The sequence below is a fragment of the Podarcis tiliguerta genome, assembly GCF_965153285.1.
Source record: "Podarcis tiliguerta genome assembly, chromosome: Z".
NCBI lineage: Eukaryota > Metazoa > Chordata > Lepidosauria > Squamata > Lacertidae > Podarcis > Podarcis tiliguerta.
In genome coordinates, this window is record NC_139553.1 from 17,906,253 (window position 1) to 17,925,768 (window position 19,516).

The 19,516-nt window shown below is 44.1% G+C and overlaps 1 protein-coding gene across 2 annotated transcripts in view; it reads left to right on the plus strand.

Moving 5' to 3' along the window:
- Nucleotides 1-19,516, plus strand: part of OLFM1 (olfactomedin 1) — a 51,887-nt gene extending 32,371 nt beyond the window's left edge. For both annotated transcript variants that reach the window (XM_083423813.1, XM_083423812.1), the window contains exons 2-6: nucleotides 336-485; nucleotides 6,808-6,963; nucleotides 9,372-9,591; nucleotides 16,096-16,202; nucleotides 17,813-19,516. In XM_083423813.1, the coding sequence (XP_083279939.1) occupies nucleotides 336-485; nucleotides 6,808-6,963; nucleotides 9,372-9,591; nucleotides 16,096-16,202; nucleotides 17,813-18,487 (1,308 nt within the window). In that variant the 3' untranslated portion in view covers nucleotides 18,488-19,516. The remainder of the gene's footprint in view (nucleotides 1-335; nucleotides 486-6,807; nucleotides 6,964-9,371; nucleotides 9,592-16,095; nucleotides 16,203-17,812) is intronic.

Consider the following 19,516-nt stretch of genomic DNA (forward strand, 5'->3'; position numbering starts at 1 on the left):
CCCCTTTCGACTTTTTATCTAGCTCCCTATTGTCTGTCTCTCCGGTATGTGGGGAGGGCTATCCCTCATGCATCCACCCGCATTGCCAGTTCCCCACAAGCATCTAGTGGGCTGCTGTGGGAAAAGAATGCTAGGCTAGATGGCCCATTGGCCTGATCCAGCAGACTCTTCTTATGTTCCTATGGACCCTATGGAACCTCCAAGTCCAGAGGCAGTTCCTAGGTTCTGTGGGGTGAGAACAGGACGCTGGCCTAGATGGGTCCCTTTTGGTCTGATGCATCTCTCAGGTTCTTATTCTGTGTTCTCTTATGCTTCCTTCCCCTATGTCAAACTAGGTGTTGCCTACCAACCCAGAAGAAAGTTGGCAGGTCTACAGTTCTGCTCAGGACAGCGAAGGGCGGTGTATATGCACAGTGGTGGCCCCCCAACAGACAATGTGCTCGCGCGACGCCAGGACGAAGCAACTGCGGCAGCTATTAGAAAAGGTAACCAGGTGTCCCAGGAAGACCCAGAGGGTGGGAGGGAGTAATGACTACTCTGGGATGCAAACGGAGCTGAGCTTAACTACTGCATAACCAAGTATGGATTTGAGATAAAGATTGCCCAATTGCTCTCTTTTTTGGGGGGGAGGGGGGAAGAGTGAATATTTGTAACAGAACTTCAGCTTGAATGTGTTGTTTCCCTACACTTGCCTTGCCCCACAACTACAACCTCTAATGGATTTTGGTGATAGGTTAATCATCTAAAGTTTTAAGTTGATTAATTGGTGGAACTTGCTTTTTAAAAAAACAAAAAAACAACCACAACAGGGGGTTATGTCCCTCTACCTTCCACCAACCTACTGCTATAATCTTTAATGAACTTCAGTAGTAGATTAATCTTGCAGGTCCCCCTTTCCAAACACAATGCATCCTGTTCGCTAGGCAAGCATTCATGTCATGAGCTGATTATTTCCCTTATTTCCCGTGGGAACATTTCTCATCCGAGATCTGTCCCTGCCACTCTCCATAGTTTCTGCCTGGAATTGGCTGCTGTTGACCAGCAACGCAAAAACAAGGGAGTGGGCAAACTCCTGCTGCTCAAATATGTGAATCAGCTATGCCTGGAGCGTGGCTTCAGGGTAATTCTTTATGTTCGGGTAACTGAATTGCAGATAATTAGTGTTCTGATAGTGGGACCTGCATGCATTTTTAAAGGGTTGTGTCTCCCATCCTTACTTCACTCCAGAAATACAATATTTAATGAACTTCAGTGGTAGGTTAATCAACTCAACTTTAGTTGATTAATTGGTGGGGCTGAAAGTTGGGAACTTGTTCCTTTTTTAAAAAAGTCTATTATTATTATATTAGGAAATAGAAAAACTGGTGATGAGTTCCAGCTGAATGTCACCCAACAACTCTCCCTTCATATAAAATGTCAGTTGTTTGCAATTTTATTTCATTTGAACCAACTGATTGAGAAAAAGGCAGTTGGTAAAATGGCTAAAATGTTTAATCTTTGCATAAGGTTCACAGTTCACAATTTTGAAATTCTTGCATTCGATCAGTAGAATTATATTGGTTGGAGAACATAATACCAAGTCCAGTTGTATGGGTGAAAACCTGGGTAATTATGAAATTGTGAGCAAAAAAAAAAATGCATAAAATCACACACACACCCTTCTCCAGTTCTGAACTGTGATATCTTTATAGAGGATTTGGCCTTCTCCCTTCTGCAGGAACCTTTTATGAGATATAACCCTTCCACGGTCAAACTCTAAATACCGATGCATGTCTGCTGCCAAACCATGCCAAATTTCAAATATCGCAATTGCATGTCATGGGGTTCTTCTCACATTTTAAATACCTGAGCACCCAGGAGCATCTACCTAGGGAGAATATCTGACATTTAAAAACTTGCAGGGGAAACTTACTGGGAAGAGCAAATTTTGTTCTGGCTGTGGAAGGGATCAATTAATTTGCTTTCATTAATTCGCTATGCTTGGATGTTACGGTGCTGAAAGCCGCAGGAAAAAAATATTTTTGAAAGCTTGAGGCACTCTGATGCATTCTTGTTAATTAAAACCGTGAAAAGATCAAAGCCTTGGGTGTTGTCCCAAATAAATCAGCAACAGGAGTGGGTGAGTATTACTATCATCATCACATCGCCAATTGGCATGGTTTGCATTACTCTCCATTCACAGAATGCTTTAGCATTTTCAGAGAGCCAGTCAGCCCAATTTTTCCCTGATATATACGGTATATTTTTTTAAAACCATAGGAAGGAAGCAAAATTAAAATGGAGCACCATGCTGTTGTCTCTCTCCTCCTGACATTAAAGAAAAGCTAGAGTAAGATGACAGCATGGCCCACATCAAATGCTAGCCCCAAAAAAGGAGTTGTGATATGTAGCGATGTATATTTTACACCAACACTCACGTGATCTGATTTTAATAGCCTGCAGGGCAGAGAGATCAGAAGAATCTTATTAAGGGATATAATCTTGGGATCTAGGGATTCTTTGCTTAATGGTTTCCACTGATCATGCATAAATTCTTATGAAATGACATCTTTTCTGCCCCCCCCCTTTGAATTAATTGTATTCTTGTGGGTGATACCATTATCCCTGGCATTTGGAAGACTATCTGCCAGGATTTGATTAATATTTCCATATCTATATATCTATCTATTTTACCTCCAACTCTGGAAGTAAATCTTTGCTGGTCCAGGATTTCTGAATCTATACTTCTGAATCCTTGCATAGGTTCAAGCTGAAGTCCACTTGAGCTGCTGGTTCCCAAAAAAATTCTAGCCACCGACTACTTTCTTCCATAAAGTCATCCCCTGTGCCCCCTACCATACCCTACAAAAAAGAAAAAATCAGAATAGCAATCTGCATGAACCACTAAGGAAGATAATAACAATAAAATTCAAAGCAGTCTCCATGAATTGCACACCTATTCAAAATCCAATTAAAAGTATTTAGTTTAATTAATTCAACAAAATTGGTGGACTTGATCTGTTGATATCAGCTTTTTAAAGTCTGGTAGTCATTTACCCCTCCAGCACGTCCCTGCCAACCGCTTGCCTCTTAGTGCATCCCAGGTAATCCCATCTCCCCACAGTGGGTGTACTACCTACTTTGGGAACCATTGATTTAAATGAACACTCCATTTCTGACTGTGGACAGCCATTTACTTCTGGGAGGTTATGTCCTTCCACTGACAATGGCTTCCGAATGATATTCAGAGGTATAGTTCTCCTGAGCATGGAGGTTCCATTGAATTGTTAGAGTTCGTAGCCACCCAGCAGGCCAAATCCTCTGTGAAGAAAGGTGGGCTCTTGTAACTTTTGTATTACGAAAAATCACACCATACTTCATGGAGACGTTTTAAGCAGCAGGGCTAGCATAGCTTAACCCCTGGGAAGGGAAAGCAAGCTTAACTATGAGTGATCAAAGATGGACCAGCCTTAGAGTGGGGGCTTGTACTATACTTCCAGAGGGGGGATTATCCTCCCAGGAGACTGGCGTGTGACAGAGGTGATCCCATAGCTGAAGGCATTTTGAAGGATAATGTGGTGCCTTCTCCCCATCCCATTTGCAAGAAGTGATGGATCCCATGACAGAAAATGGATCCTCCCTTTCTCATGACAATAGAACTTGTGGATATCCAACAAAGCTGGATGTCGAAAGATTCAGGACAGATAAAATGAAGTCCTTCTTCATGCAATGCATAGCTAAACTATGGAACTCATTGCCGCAGGAGGCAGTGATGGCCACCAACCTAGATGACTTTAAAAGAGGATTAGACAAATGCATGGAGGAGAAGTCTATCAATGGCTACTAGACACAAAGTGCTATGCTCTGCCTCCGTATTCAGAGGCAGCAGTGGGAATCTGGTTGGCCACTGTGAGCACAGGATGATGAGCCAGATAGGTCCTTGGCCTGACCTAGCAGTGCTCTTCCTATGGAGGCCTATTTTGATAGCAGAACCTCCATGCCCAGGAACAGTCTACCTCTGAATACCAGACACTGGAGCTTAAGAACTGGGGGGTACTATTGCACTCAGGCCCTGCTTGAGGGCTTCTCATTGTGGCATCTGGTTGACCCCTCTGGGAACAGGATGCTAGACCAAACGGGCCTACTTTGGCCTGATCCAGCAGGCTCTTTTGATGTTCTTGTGTTGATTTCCTTATGCTATTTCCACATCACCATTTTTGCTTTTAAAGAACAGAATAGAGACACTTGTTCATCAGCCTCCCACACACAGAGAACTGCAAAAAAAGAGGAAAAGGAAAATCTAATTATGTTTGGAGAGGTTGAAAGCATAACATACTATTAGTGGATTGTTATAGCAAGGCAGATCTGTAACAAATGGAAATGAAGGTGGTTAAACACACACACACACACACACACACACACACACACACACGGTTCAAACATAGAGAGAGAATCTCCTAGAGTGGCTTTTCACAACATTTTTAATAGAAAGTTGACATTTCTATGAAGGGGTGTAACCCTCTGCTGTTTGCAAAGCATGAAGGCTGCATACAGAACTGGATTAAATGAACATTAAAAGTATTCCTGGGTTCATTGTTGCTCAATGTCTTTGTAAACAACTTGGATGAAGGTATTGAGGGAATGCTCATCCAATTTGCACATATCACCAAACTGGGAGGGGTACTCAATGCTGCAGAAGTCAGAATTAGGATTCAAGATGTCCTTAAAAGATTGGAGAACTGGGTCAAATCTTACAAAGTAACATTTGATAGGGACAAATGTCTGGTTCTATGTTTAGGCAGGAAGAACCAATTGCACAAATATGATATGGGAGTGCCTGGCTTGCCAGTAGTGCATGTGAAAAGGATCTAGGGGTATTAGTAGATAACAAGCTTCACATGAGTCAACAGGGTGATGCAGCAGCAAAAAAAAAAAAAAAGAATGCTATTCCATCAAAAGAAATCTAGTGTCCTGACCAAGGGAAATAATAGTACCTCCCTATTCTGCCTTGGGCAGACCACACCTGGAATACTCTGTCCAGATCTGGGCACCACAATTTAAGAAAGCTATTGACAAGCCAGACCAAAGCTAACAAAAGGAATTTCAATGGGGAAAATGTCAGGTTCTGTGTTTAAGCAGGAATTAGAAGCTACACAAATGCAGGATGAGGAAAAGCTGGGAAATGTTATGTACTGTGTGTTATGTACACAGCCTAAGTGTATAAAATCAGGCTACATACATGCCATACATTTAAAGCATGCAGAAGCATGTACACATATACACACACACACACACGAGAGAGAGAGAGAGAGAGAGAGAGAATTTTGGGAACTATAGTTTACCCACCACAGCTGCCAATTTCAAGCACCCTTCAGAAACCACAGTTCCCATGTTTATTTGTTTTTGTTTTTAATGGTGGGGTTCTTTAAATGAATGGTGCATAGCCAGCCTTGGTCTCATTCATTAGATGGCTTTTTACATGGCACCCACCTCTTCCTGAGTCTCTTCTTGTGATTGATGCTGTAATATATCAAGGTGAGTTCATGGTGCCTAGCAACTGTCTCTATCGCTGGGGTTCCCGCTTTATCTGTATCCAGCAATCGATGACTGTCGGGTGTAAATGAAGAGGTGATCATTCACCTTACAGTGAAGACATCCTTCTTAGTCAAACACACCCAGGCGGTAATGAATCGCCTCCTCTGCTTCAGAAGACAGGTGAGTGAACAGAAGAATGAAAAAAGAGGCTCCATGATTGTCCTCATTTGCACCAAAGATGATGAGTTTAACTGATTATAAGAACGTTGGGGATGGGCCATAGCACCTACATGCTTATTCAGAATCATGAGGACTAGAATCTTGCTTTATTTTTAGAGGAAGGTTGGTAGCTCAATGGTAAAGCAACAGCTTTGCATGCAGAAGGTCCCAGATTCAAGGCCCAATGGGATCTCCAGGTAGGACTGAGAGAGAGACCCCTGTCTGAAATCCTTCCAGTCAGTGTTGTCAGTACTGAAGTACTTGGATCAGTGGCCTGACTCTACCTACTAACACAGCTTTCTGTTTAATTTAACCTTTTATTCAGAACTATGAGGACCAGAATATTCCTTAATTTTTAGGGGAAGGGCAATAGCTCTGTGGGTAGTGCCTGCATCCTCACCAATTTCATGGATAATAAAATGAAACAGCACCATAAGTTCAGACCAGGAGTCCATCCAGTCCAACAGCCAATTCTCACAGTAGGCACCCACAACAAGAACACTCATCAGATGTTCCCCATTCTCTGGTATGTAGAGCTAATACTCCGTGGGCATGGAGGTTCTTCTATCACAATGGGCATCTATGAAAAGATGTCCTGTTGGATCAGGCCAATGGCCCACCAAGTCCAGTATCCTGTTATCCAACCAGATGCCCACTAGAGGAAGCCCCCCCCCCCCCCCGCAGAACTTGAACACAAGTGTCTTCTCCATTCCTGTAGTTTCTAGCAACTGGTGTTCAGAAGCATTGCTGCCTCCAACCATGGAAGCAGAACATGGCCATTATGGCTATTGAAACCCTTGACCTCCATGAATTTAATCTGTCCAATTCTCTTAAAAGCCTGTGATTCAGAGGGAACATGGCTTCCAGCTGATAGCCACTGATCAGCATGGATTTGTCCATTAGAGTACCAAGCATAAGTAGAAACATATTCACTATTTTTCCTCCATTCACCTGTCTGTTGAAGCTGTGCTTGTTGGGCGGGGGTGGGAAACTGGCTGCTTCTCAAGTTAACTGCTTCTGTTTATCTTCTGTGTGTCCCTGACCTGCCTCCCTCCAACCCACCTTTCTGCTCAGGTACAAAACATGTCCCAGTCAATAGAAGTGTTGGACAGGCGGACCCAGCGGGATCTACAGTACGTTGAGAAGATGGAGAACCAGATGAGAGGCCTGGAGTCGAAGTTCAAGCAAGTGGAAGAGAGTCACAAGCAGCACCTGGCCAGACAGTTCAAGGTGAGCTTGCTTCTTGCCCAGGGGATGAGACTGAGCTGCCTTTGGGGGGGGGAGGGTGGTCTTAGCTCAGCAGGTAGAGGGTTTGGTTTGCATGTAGAAGCTCCAAGGCTCAATCCCCAGCTAAAGCTGGGAAGTTCCCCTGCCTGAACCGCTGAAGAGCCTCTGCCAGTCAGTGTAGGTAATGCTAAGCTAGATGTGCCAATGGCAGAAAAGGGCAGTTTCCTATGTTCCGATCGACTCAACCATTTATTCACAGCCATGAGGACTAGAACCTTGTCAAAAGAAAGGCACTAGCTCACTGGTAGAGCATCCGCTTTGCATGCAGAAGGTTCCGGTTCAATCCCTGACATCTCTGGGTAGGGTTGGGAAGAGATTCCCTACCTGAAACCCTGGAGAGCTGCTGCCTGTCAGTGTTGGCAATACTGAGTTAGAGAGACCAATGGTCTGACTCAGTATCCCACAGCTTCCTGTATTCCGATTATTCAGCCCTCTCTTCAGAATTGTGAGCGCTAGAACCTTTGTTTGTGTGTGAAGGGCTGTAGCTCAGTGGCAGAGCATGCAGACAGCTCCCTAGCAGTATCTCCTATTATGGCTTAGAAAGTCCCCTGTCTAAGACCCTGGAGAGCCACTGCTAAGTCAGTGTGGACAATACTGAGCTAGACAGACCAATGGTCTGCCTCAGTATAAAGCAACTTCCTATGTTCCTATTTAATTCAGCCCCTCTTCCAGAACCGTTAGGACCGGAATCCTAATCTCCTCTTACCTGGAGGTGCCTAGAGCCAAACCATTTTAGGACTGCATCGCAGATGCTCTATCACTGAGTTATGATCTTTTCTCATAGAAAGGATGCAGGGCTGTGCACTTATAGTGCAGTTTACATAAAAGTCATGATGTGAAATCATTGGAAGGTCCGTCCCCCACACGCACACACACTCAAACTCACTCACTCCCTCCCCAATGTATTCATTTAGAGGAGGAAGGAAATTGTCCAGCCGCTCAGACTGGCTATTGACCCGTCCACAACTGAATTTAGAAGGGTTTTTTTGTTTTATTTTTGAGAGGGACCTCTTAAACCTCAGGGTCCTTGCCCCTTTACAACCCTACCATTGACAAAGTCACTGTGTGGATGAGAGAAGGATCCCATTCACACCATACATTGAAAGCATGACAAAAGCCACTTTAAGCAGAGAATTCTGGGAGTTCTAGTTTGTTAAGGGTATGCTGAGAGTAGTTAAAAGGCCCCCTTAGTCTCCTCTCAGAGTGGTTTAACCGTTAATGCCTCTTTCAAGGGAACTCTGGGAATTGGAGGCCTTTGAGGAGAAGGGGGGAGGGGTGTCTCCTAACAACTCTCAGCACTCTGAACAAACTACAGTTTCTAGAAAATCCATAGCTGTTTAAAATAGTATCACGGTGTTTTAAGCATAGGGTGTAACTGTGCCCAAGTCATTAAAGCATTTTTCTTTTCTTGGGGGTGGGCTGGGGGTGGGCACCTGTTTTTCCAGATTGCAATCCCGCTAACTGCATTGACTTCCGAGTAAACCCACCAGGCTTGCTTGAGAGTCAAGCACAGTTAGGAAGACCAGAACCCATTATTTTATTTTGTCTTAATTGATTAATTCATGTTTTAAAAAGAAAAGAAACAGTCTGTTAATAGCTGCTGTCTGTTTAAGGAGGTTAGCAAGCTAGCTGTTCAACCGCCTCTCATTTTCTTGCTTTCAGGGCTAACTTAAAAGAAATTTTAACACCCAATGTCGCACTGACTGAAGAAGCCGTTCATTCCCCCTCCATGTAACCATGAAAAAAAAAGCAGAAAGCAGAGAGCCTTTCCCGCCATCCTTTGATTTCCTCTTCATTTGATTATTCTTAATTATTTTTGTTTCCGTTTTTTGGCAAATTAGCACCATTATTCCAGCGTCACAAACAGCCGAGAGTTCTAACTTTTGCATGTAAACTGTTAGAGATGCATTTCATGACTAGTTTTGCAAAAATCCTTGTTGATGCATTATTTATTTATTATTATTATTATTACTATTATTATTAATTTATGGAAAAGGGAAAAAAAGAATTTGTGTATGTGACTGAAGCATGTAACCTTAAGATGTTGCATTCTAAAAAAAAAAAGAAAAAAAATTCTAAATAAAGGCCTTTTTTCCCAAATAAGATGGTGTGCTCCAGACTGTTTAATATTATATAATATATTTATATTTATATATCCTTTCCACATTTGGACACCCACCCCCACCCCTACTCAGCAAGCATTAATAATACTAATAATAATGGTGGTCTTTTGTTGTGAGGGTGTTGGAGAAAGCACATCCCAGGCAGGCAGCTCTCTTAGAGGTAGGCGAGGGGTGAGCAGGGCTTTTGCAGACCAGAGCATTGAAACCAAGCTTATTTTAACCTTGCAGGCGATTAAAGCGAAAATGGAGGAGCTTAGGCCCCTGATCCCTGTGTTGGAGGAGTACAAGGCCGATGCCAAATTGGTTTTGCAGTTTAAAGAGGAGGTCCAGAATCTGACGTCAGTTCTTAACGAGCTCCAGGAGGAGATTGGCGCCTATGACTACGAAGAGCTTCAGAACAGAGTGTCAAATCTTGAGGAGAGACTCCGGGCTTGCATGCAAAAATTAGGTAGGCCTGCACGACCCAAGCGAGCAGGAGGAGGAGGAACCTGCCCTGGTGGAGCAGAGGGCAGGGGGCACATGCCTCTAACCCGTTTAATGTCAACCAGTCACCAAGACTCAAGAGGTTTAGGAGCTATGTGTACAGATCCGAGCTTTATGTCAAGATGACATAACCCTTCCTTGAGGGGAAGGGGGTGGTAGCGCAGTGGGTAGAGCATCTGCCTTATGTGCCAAAGACTGCCCAGTTTGATCCCCTGCATCTCGTGTTAGGGCTGGGGAAAGACTTGCTGGAGAGCTGCTGCCAGTCAATGTCAGAAACACTAGCTGTGATTCCTGCACTGCGAGGGGGGGGGGGGTTGGGACAAGATGACACTTGGGGTCCCTTCCAACTCTACTATGTTATGATTCCATGACCTTGACAGATGGTGGGCTCTCCTTTATTGGAGGTTTTACGCCGGCTCCCTTGGCCAATAAAGCAAGATGAGCGCCGCAACCCCAGAGTTGGCCACGACTGGACCTAATGGTCAGGGGTCCCTTTACCTTTACTAAGCAGAGCTTGGATGGCCATCTGTCAGGGATTCTTTAGCCTTGATGCCTTCATTCCAGGGAGTTGGGCTAGATGACATTTGGGGTCCCTTCCAACTTTACAATTCTCTAATTATATGATTCTACTGGGCAAGATACACCAATGGTATAAAGTAGCTTCCAATGTTCCTATTTAAGGCAGCCCTTTATTGAAAACAATGAGGACTAGAACCTTACTTTATTCTTAGCGGGAGGACCATAGCTCAGAGGTAAAGCACCTGCTGTTTATCCTCCCAGGAGGTCCCAGGTTCAGTCTCTTGACATGTGTAGCTGGAGCTGGGGAAATACCCTTTTCTGAAAGCCTGGAGAGCCAGTGTCCATTTGGCCCCTTAATTCTGAACAATGAGGACTAGAAATGTAATATTTAGGGGAGAGTCCATTACACAGTGACAGAGCACATATTTTGCATGCAGAAATCTCCACGGTCAGTCCCAGGTGGGGCTGGAAATGCCCCCCTGGTCTAAAACTCTGGGAAGCTGTTGCCAGTCAGAGCAGATAGTACTAAGCTAGGTGGAGCTTGTGTTCCTAACCCAGCACCTGTTTTCAGTGCCAAAGTTTTAACCATGGAAAAGAGAGGGAGGGAGAAAAAAAGAAATAATGAGAGAAAGCGTAGGCAAAGGTGCTCATGAGGTGGTGCAGAGTGCATTTCCTTGAGTCTCCATAGGATCTCCACAGATCAGGAATCAGGTTTCCAAACTGGGTGGTGTTGTTTGGTTAGACTCCAAAGCATCAGGCAGCATGTTTCAGCTGCTCCTTGGGGCTTTGGATCAAGTGATTCTTGGACAGCACACCCCCATGGCAAGCCACATTGGAAGTGATAGGGAGTACTTCAATATGCGTTTAGGGTGTGTGTGTGTGCATTTGCTGTACAGAGGGAGAAGTGAAAAATCCCACTGAACACACAAATCCTTGCAAGCACCAAAATATGTTCTTTGGCAAGCACTCTGAACATGCTCAGAGATACTCTCCTTTTTATCCAGTTTGCAAAAATGGAGGTGGAAGGGGGGGAATAATTCCCAACTACTGCATGATTATGGTTCCAGCCCCAACATGTCCTAGATGACTATAAGCTGGTCTGTGAACTTGGAGACAGCAATGCTCTTGCCTTGTTCTACATCACACATTCCTGGAATGCATTGCTCATTGGCTACCATTGGGTCAAAGTTCCAAGGAGAACCTTGAAAGGAAACAAATGATTCAGGTAGCAAGGATATTGTTCAATAAATGCACACATCAGCACATTCACACAGTAGGGAGATTTCAGAAGCATTGGAGTGATGCCCACAACTCTGTGCCAGGAGATAGGCTTGGCATTCAGAAGGTCCCAGGTCCAATCCCCAACAGATCTCCAGGTACAGCTTGGAAAGCCCTCCTATCTGAAATTCTGGTGAGCTGTTACTTGTCAGCATCCACTGAACTGGACCAGGGGTCGCCAACCTTTCTGGAGTGTGATTTTTCGGGGGGCGGGGGAGTGCTACCAGTCACCAAATGGCTGCCATGGAGGCAAATGCTGGGGATCACAAGCAGGGAGAGTTACTGCTTCTGTGGTCAGGTTCTGCTCATTGGCTTCCTATTGTAGCATCCTGTTGACTGCTGTGGGAACAGGACTCTAGACTTTAGACGCCCCCTTTGACTTGATGTAGCACCCAGGCTCTCTTTATGCTTATTACGAACACAGAACTATGAAGTCTTGGTCACCCCCTGACATCCTGCTGCTGACGCTTTTACTCCTGGGTCCACAACAGGTAGACCTTAGGCCCTATCTGTTTTCCTGGAGGGTGACTTCTGCTCTGCTGCCCTTCAGTTTCCAACAAAATAGGTGGCAAACTGGATGAGACTGCTTGAAAGGATGACGTGGAGCCTTTTCCTTGTTTCCCATTACTCCTGTCTCAAAGTGATCCTCAGGCCAAATGAATCAGTTGCAGCCAATGATACTCCTACTTAGAGAAGACCCACTGAACTGATGGATGTGGCAAATTTAGGTATATTAATTACAACACCTCTTTTCTGACTAGAACTTAAGTTGGATGCCACCATAATTGTCCAGTGTTATTTATTGATTATATGCTGCTTACATGCCAATTTGGCCTCCAAGCGGTTTGCAGCTCTAAAACCAATCTGTAATTAAAATAGGCAATAACAATTCCATTGGGGCACTAAGACATCCTTCATTAAAATAGACAATAAAACAAGCAATTGAGAAGCAAAACAGTTTTTAAAAATCAAAAGAGGTAAAACTATAAAATCAAAAGTTCGGTTCAGCGGAATGGCTGAACAGGTGTGTTCTCAGGAGTCAACAGGGCTCATATCTGAAATTACTGCACTGAAGACCCCTAGTCTGCCCGTTTTCTGATTCACCAACTCTGTAACTAGGGCCAAACTGTTATCTTCTATTTCACACACACACATTCATCAGAACTTCAAAGCCTGGGTGTTGAGTACCTTGACAGACTGAGATCCTTTTGAAAAAGGATTAGATGCATTCTCTGAACCCACTATTTTGGGGGGCGGGTAAGTTTTCAGTGTAGGACAGAAAAAGGCGTAAAATTGTACATTCATTCAGAATGAGAGCCAGAGCATTGCTCTCATTCCACATGGGCTTTATGATACCTGGGGGTATAACAGTATGGCCTCAACCTGCTCAGAATGCGATCCCCAATAAACTGAGATGTTAGATCTTAGCAAATGGCACCAATTGAGGCAAGTAAGGGAAGGTGTCGATACAGGTAATGTGGAGGTAGGAGACAGTCACAGGAACTGTGAGCAAAGTTTTGGAGAGTGGTTGTTTCCCCAGCCACCTCTTTCCACACTGAAAATGATTGCACATTATCATTTGGTGAAGCCAGTAAATGGATTCTTGGTTCATATATGTGTGAATGCTAGTAAATGAAGTTTATATAAGAACATAAGGACAGGCCTGCTGGATCAGGCCAATGGCCCAGGTAGTCCAACATCCCATTCTCACAGTGGCCAACCAAATGTTCCAATGGACAACTCAATCATGACCTGAGCAAAAGAGCCCCCTCACTTCCTAGGGTTTCCAACTGGTTTTTAGAAACATTGCTCTCTCCAGCTGTGGAGGCAGAGCACAGCCATCATGGCTCCATGAATTTGCCCAGTCCTCTTTCAAAGCCATTCAAATCAATGACCATCACTCCTTCCTGCAGGAGTGAGTTCAATAGTCTTAACTATTTGCTGTATGAAGGAGCACATCCTTTTATCTACCCCGAGTCTCTATCCACTTTCTCCATGCCATGCATCATTTTAGAAGCTCCTACCATGTCACTTCTTACTTGCCTCTTGTCTAAACTATAAAGTCCAAAATGCTGCAGCCTTTCCTCCTAAGGGAGTCACTCCATCCCCTTGATCATTTTGGTGGTCCTTTTCTGAACCTTTTCCAATATCCTGTCTGAGATGAGGGGACAAAAACTGAACACAGTACTCCAAATGTGGCCACACCATAGAACTGTATAACAGCATTATGCTTCAATTCAGCAGTTTTATTTTCAATTCCATTCCTAATTATGTTCCAAGGTGTACTTTGTGCCCTGTGTTTTGAGTGCAAGGTGCACATAAATTTATGGAACTGGCTAGAGTTTTGTGTCTTATTTCTGTGTTCCCAGTAACAGCTAGGGTCACAGACAAGAATGCAGGAAGGAAGGCCCATGGAAGGCTGTCTTGAACCAGATTCTTGCTGGAGAGGGCCAGGACCCTGGACAAAGGCGCAGGGTGGAGTACATGTGGAACACACATGTCAGGACCATGGACCTTGCAACTGACAGCAGGAAAGCCCTATTTCTGGCATGGCCAAACTTGGCCCTCCAGCTGTTTGGGGACTACAACTCCCACCATCCCTAGCTAACAAGACCAGTAGTCAGAGCTGATGGGAACTGTAGTCCCAAAACAGCTGGAGGGCCAAGTTTGGCCTTGCCTGACCTATTTGGACATACTTGGAACTGATCCTGGTACCTTTTGCATGTGAAACATGTAAAAAAAAAAGCCCATCTCCTGAACTGGCTTAAACTGAGTCCATCAGAGAGGACTCCATGAGAGAGGAAGAGGGGTCTTCGGACATCTCCCAACACCCTTAACAAACTATAGTGCCCAGAATTCTTTGGAGGAAGTCATGATTGTTTAAAGTGGCATCATAGTGCTGACGTGAACATGGCATAGGCAGTCCTAACAGCATTGAAAACATCAAGCAAGGAACTCTCAGTTAATACAGTGGCATGCCAGTGATCAAAAATGCCAGCTTAGATGACTGAGAAGCACTATAATTTTTGGCTCAATAGCAGCTGGCAAATACCAGTCATCCAACAAATCAGTGGTTTTGTAAGCAAGAGCGAAAACATGAAAGAGTTATCTCTGCTCCATCATCAAAAGTCCTGATTCTGGTCAATTTCCTTTCTTTGCTCCTTTGAACCATTAGCATCCCAGCTGTTTTCAGAACAATTTCCTTTCTTGGGAGTGCCAGAAGGCAGTTTTCTTAATAAGGCTGCTGTTTGTTAAGAGAAGGAGGCTACTGGATGTGGCTGACAATTCTCATTTTAATTACCATTAATTAGAGAAGGAGGAGGGAGTCATAGGCACTGTAACCGCTCTAATGCACCGTGATGATGATGTCAGCTGCTGTTTGGAATGTGCTGTTCAGATCTCCACTACTGCCCATTGTTTAGCACTTTCACAGCTGACTCAAGATTACATTTTGCTACCCAGAAAGAATCCTAGAATTGGAAAGTTGGAACCCCAGGGGTGTAGTCCAATCCCCTGCAATGCAGGAGTCACAGCCAAAGAATCCCCGACAGATGGCTATCTGACCTGTGTGGATGATCACTGGATGATCCAAGAAGGGACCCCCTGCTGTGTCTCACAAAGCCAATCTTTTTGTTTTCGTTTTCACCTGAGCAGTTTATGAGTGTTCCGTGGCATCACAAACACCCTGGATGGTGATAGGATCATAGGATGGTTGAGTTGGAAGGTTCCCAAAGGGCCATCTAGTTCAACTCACTGCAATGCAAGGGGCTACATGCCTATCTGGCTGCAAGGCGCACTGGAATCCTAACATCCTGTGTCTCCTTCACTCACTTTGGTAAGGTCATCTCCAGGTAACAACTGGGAAAGCCCTGAAACCCTGGAGAGCTGCTGCCGGTCAGTGCTAACAACGCACTTAGATGAACCTGTGGTCTGGCTCAGTTAAAGGCAATGCCCTGTGTTCCCTCTTGAAAGAGGAGTGCTTTCTTTGTAAACTCAGTTTTTGAAAAGAGGGAATTTCCTTGCAGATGGATAGAACAGAAGAAGCTAAGAAGAGCCCAGCTGGATGAGGCCAATGGCCCATCTAGCCCAGCACCCTGTTCTCACAGTGGCCAAGCAGAAGGGTCAATGTGAAATCCATAAGCAGGACCTGAGCACAACAACAACACTCTCCCCACTTGTGATTTCCCAGCAACTGGCATTCAGAGCTAGACTCCTCTTGGGCATGGAGGTTCTGCTCTCACAGTTGACCTCCACATGGAGAGCATTGCTGGGGGCCCATCTAGTCCAACCTCCTATTCTCACAGTGGCCAACAAATAATCATTATGGGATGCAAGACTGAGCACAATAACAACTTTCCCCTCCTGCAATTCCCAGCAAATGTTACTAAGAGTATGACCACCAGGGTTAGAAAAGGGTCTGCTCAAGACACAGTGAAGTGTATACCTGTATAAGAATTCTGCACATGGTCTGCTAATGTTTACAGGGGCTTTCCTGTTCACATTCAGTGATAGTCCTCCAGCCAAGGACCTGACTGGGTGGCTTATGAAATGGAAAGCCATCCCTCCACCCCCTCCACCCAAAAAATAATCCCAAGATAATGGCTGATTTAGACAGGGCACCATTAAAATTCATATAGTTTGCTCACTCCCATTGTGTTCAACCTTTCTGCAGCCTGTGGGAAACTGACAGCAATAAGTGACCCAATCACAGTCAAGACATCTGGATCCAGGTTTGGCTCATGGATGACAGACCCACTAGCTCCAGAGGGTGAGAGCAAGGTAAGATGATGAACCTCACTGCACCTGTAACATGATCCTGAGCTTCTTCCTTTGATCCCATACTAAACCATGGACTGCCACCAAGGGATATGCGGCAGTTCCCATTCACAGAATTATGCTTTCATGAAAAACACACACACAACTTTTCATGTTTCTCAAAATGTGTCCATTATTTCGTAGCCAGGGTCAGGTTCCCTAAGGAATTGCCTTGTCCCATATATTCCTATGCTCCTTAGATGGGATGGTGCAGAGAGTGTCTCATGCCCTCTAATATGTAATAGAAATGGGGCTTTTTAAAGTCATCACTTGATTGCAGGGTATTTAATTACTATGTTGCTCCACAGGACATGCAGTTAAATGTGTGAACTGTCTCCATAGAAATAAATTCCATCTGTATTGTGGAGACCCCAATTTCCCAACTGAACCCACAAGCTGTTGATTAGCATCGAAGCACAAGGTTGAATTAGTTCGCAATTCATTCTTGGAGCTACTTACAACAGGCAGCAAAGCAGAGTGTTGCATGCAACTACTCAGAGTTGACCAATTTAAATTAGTATACCTAAGTGGGTCAAGTCCAGCAACATAAGAAGAGTCTGCTAGATGAAGCTAAAGGCCCATCTAGTCCAGCATCCTGTTCTCACAGGATGGCCAACCAGATGTCCATTATGGGAAACCAGTAAGCAGGACCTGAGCCCAAGAGCTCTCTCCCCTCCTGCAGTTTCCAACAACTAGCATTCAGAAGCATTCCTGCTTCTGACTGTGGGGACAGAGCACAGCCATCGTAGCTGGCAGTCATTAGTAGCCTTCCCTATGAATTTGGCTCCTCTTTAAAAGCCATCTAGATTGGTGGCCATTATTTCCTCCTGTGGAAGTCAGCTCCATAGTTTAACTATGCTCTGCATGAAGAAGCCCTTCATTTTATCTGTCTTGGATGTTGCAATATTCATCTTCTTGGAATGTCCATGAGTTCTAACCTTATGAGAGATGGGGAGAGAGAAATCTCTCTCCACTTTCTCCATGCTGTGCATAATTTTATAAATGTCTATCATCTTACAGTTTCTCTAGACCAAAATGCTGCAACCTATTTTTTAAAATTGTTGTTGTTGCTGTTGTTTGTCCTACACCCTAAGGTCCCAGGCATTAAAACACAATAAAAAACCATTTAAAACAACTAACAAACACATACAGTGGTACCTCGAGTTAAGTACTTACCGGTAATTCGTTCCGGAGGTCCGTTCTTAACCTGAAACTGTTCTTAACCTGAAGTACCACTTTAGCTAATGGGGCCTCCTACTGCTGCCGCGCCGCTGCTGTGCGATTTCTGTTCTCATCCTGAAGCAAAGTTCTTAACGTGAAGCACTATTTCTGGGTTAGCGGAGTCTGTATCCTGAAGCGTCTGTAACCTGAAGCATATGTAACCCAAAGTACCACTGTTTATAAGGTGGCTCCTAAAAGCATGCACGTCAAGTGTCAAAAGCCTGGGCAAAGAGGGTGATGGATCTACTCTGAGTAGGACTAACTTTGGACACAACCTTGTATCTATACAGAATGTTTCTCAAACATCTTTTTTCCTTCTTCCTAATGCTGACATCTGTATGCATTTTCTGTAGGTCTGGTATATGGACAGCTATCACAACAATCGCTTTGTCCGGGAGTACAAATCCATGTCCGATTTCATTAACACAGACAACTTCACCTCCCACCGCCTCCCTCACCCATGGTCTGGGACTGGACAAGTGGTCTATAACGGCTCCATCTTTTTCAACAAATACCAAAGCCACATCATAATCAAATTTGACTTGAAAACGGAGACCATCCTTAAGACTCGTAGCCTGGACTATGCCGGCTATAACAATGTCTACCACTATGCCTGGGGTGGCCACTCGGACATTGACCTCATGGTGGATGAGAATGGCCTGTGGGCCGTCTATGCCACCAACCAGAATGCGGGGAACATTGTCATCAGCAAGCTGGACCCCAACACTTTGCAGAGCATCCAGACTTGGAACACCAGTTACCCCAAACGCAGCGCTGGAGAAGGGTTCATCATTTGTGGCACATTATACGTCACCAATGGTTACTCGGGGGGTACGAAAGTGACCTACGCCTATCAGACCAACACTTCCACTTACGAATACATCGATATCCCCTTCCTAAACAAATACTCCCACATTTCCATGTTGGACTACAACCCCAAGGACAGAGCTCTCTATGCGTGGAACAACGGTCATCAAATCCTTTACAACGTCACCCTCTTCCACGTGGTCCGATCAGACGAATTGTAGTCCACTTTCTTTCGTCGGGAAAGGAACTGAACCATTTAACAAAAAACAAACAAACCTGGAAGGGATACATACTATGGAAATATATTTTAAAAGAAAAAATAGATATAATGAAAAAGGAAAACAGCTGCCAAAATGTCAATGTGGGAGTCTCCGGTATTTAAACCTGCAAGAGATCTGCGCTCATACCTCTCCGAATTTTCAATCAAACATCTAACTCGTGTTATAGACCTTTGGGAGGGGGGGAATGAAACCAACTTATTTGCAGCTGGAACTGCACTTGACAAATTAATTTTCTGTTCTTGGGTGTCTTATTTTTCAAGGGCAGGTGGTCTGTCTGTTCTCTTTCCCTACTGTTCTGATAGCAAAGTTGTAGTTATAAAGTACAAAGTAAAAGGCGATGACTGTTGGGGGGAAAACTTTATCATGGGGATGTGGGGGGGGGAAGGGGGGGACACCTGATTCTTCAATTGCTCTCTTATTTTTTGGTGCATTGCATGGACAGTTCCTTCCATCACAGTCAGCTATGATGAGGTGTTGAAGTTGACTCACATCAATGGGCTTCTCAATTTTAATTTTTTGATTTTACTTTTAGAAGGAATGTTGCAGATAGATATTGTCTCCCATGGCGCCTACTCTCAAGTATTTCACTCTCTGCTTCTTCTTTTTTAAAAAACAAACAAACAAACAAACAAACATCTCCCCCCTCTGTGTTTTATGTCACCTTTAGATTCATTGTCCTGGGACCCAAAGTAGCTAATGGATCTGTGTCTCTTTAAGTAGATATAAATACACGAATAAAAAAAAATGAAAAAAATATATAAAAAGGTATGTATTATGGACAAGTTGTTGTACCCAAATATTTGTTTGAACATGTATCCAGCCAATATCTTGTACAATGTTATGTCTGTTATTAACCAGAGGTGGTAAAAAAACAAAAACTTTGTATGTCCAAGTTTATGCAATGAATGTTGTAAATGCCAATGATGTCATTTGGATTAATAAATGAAGGTTTCATATCTTAAAAAGTGA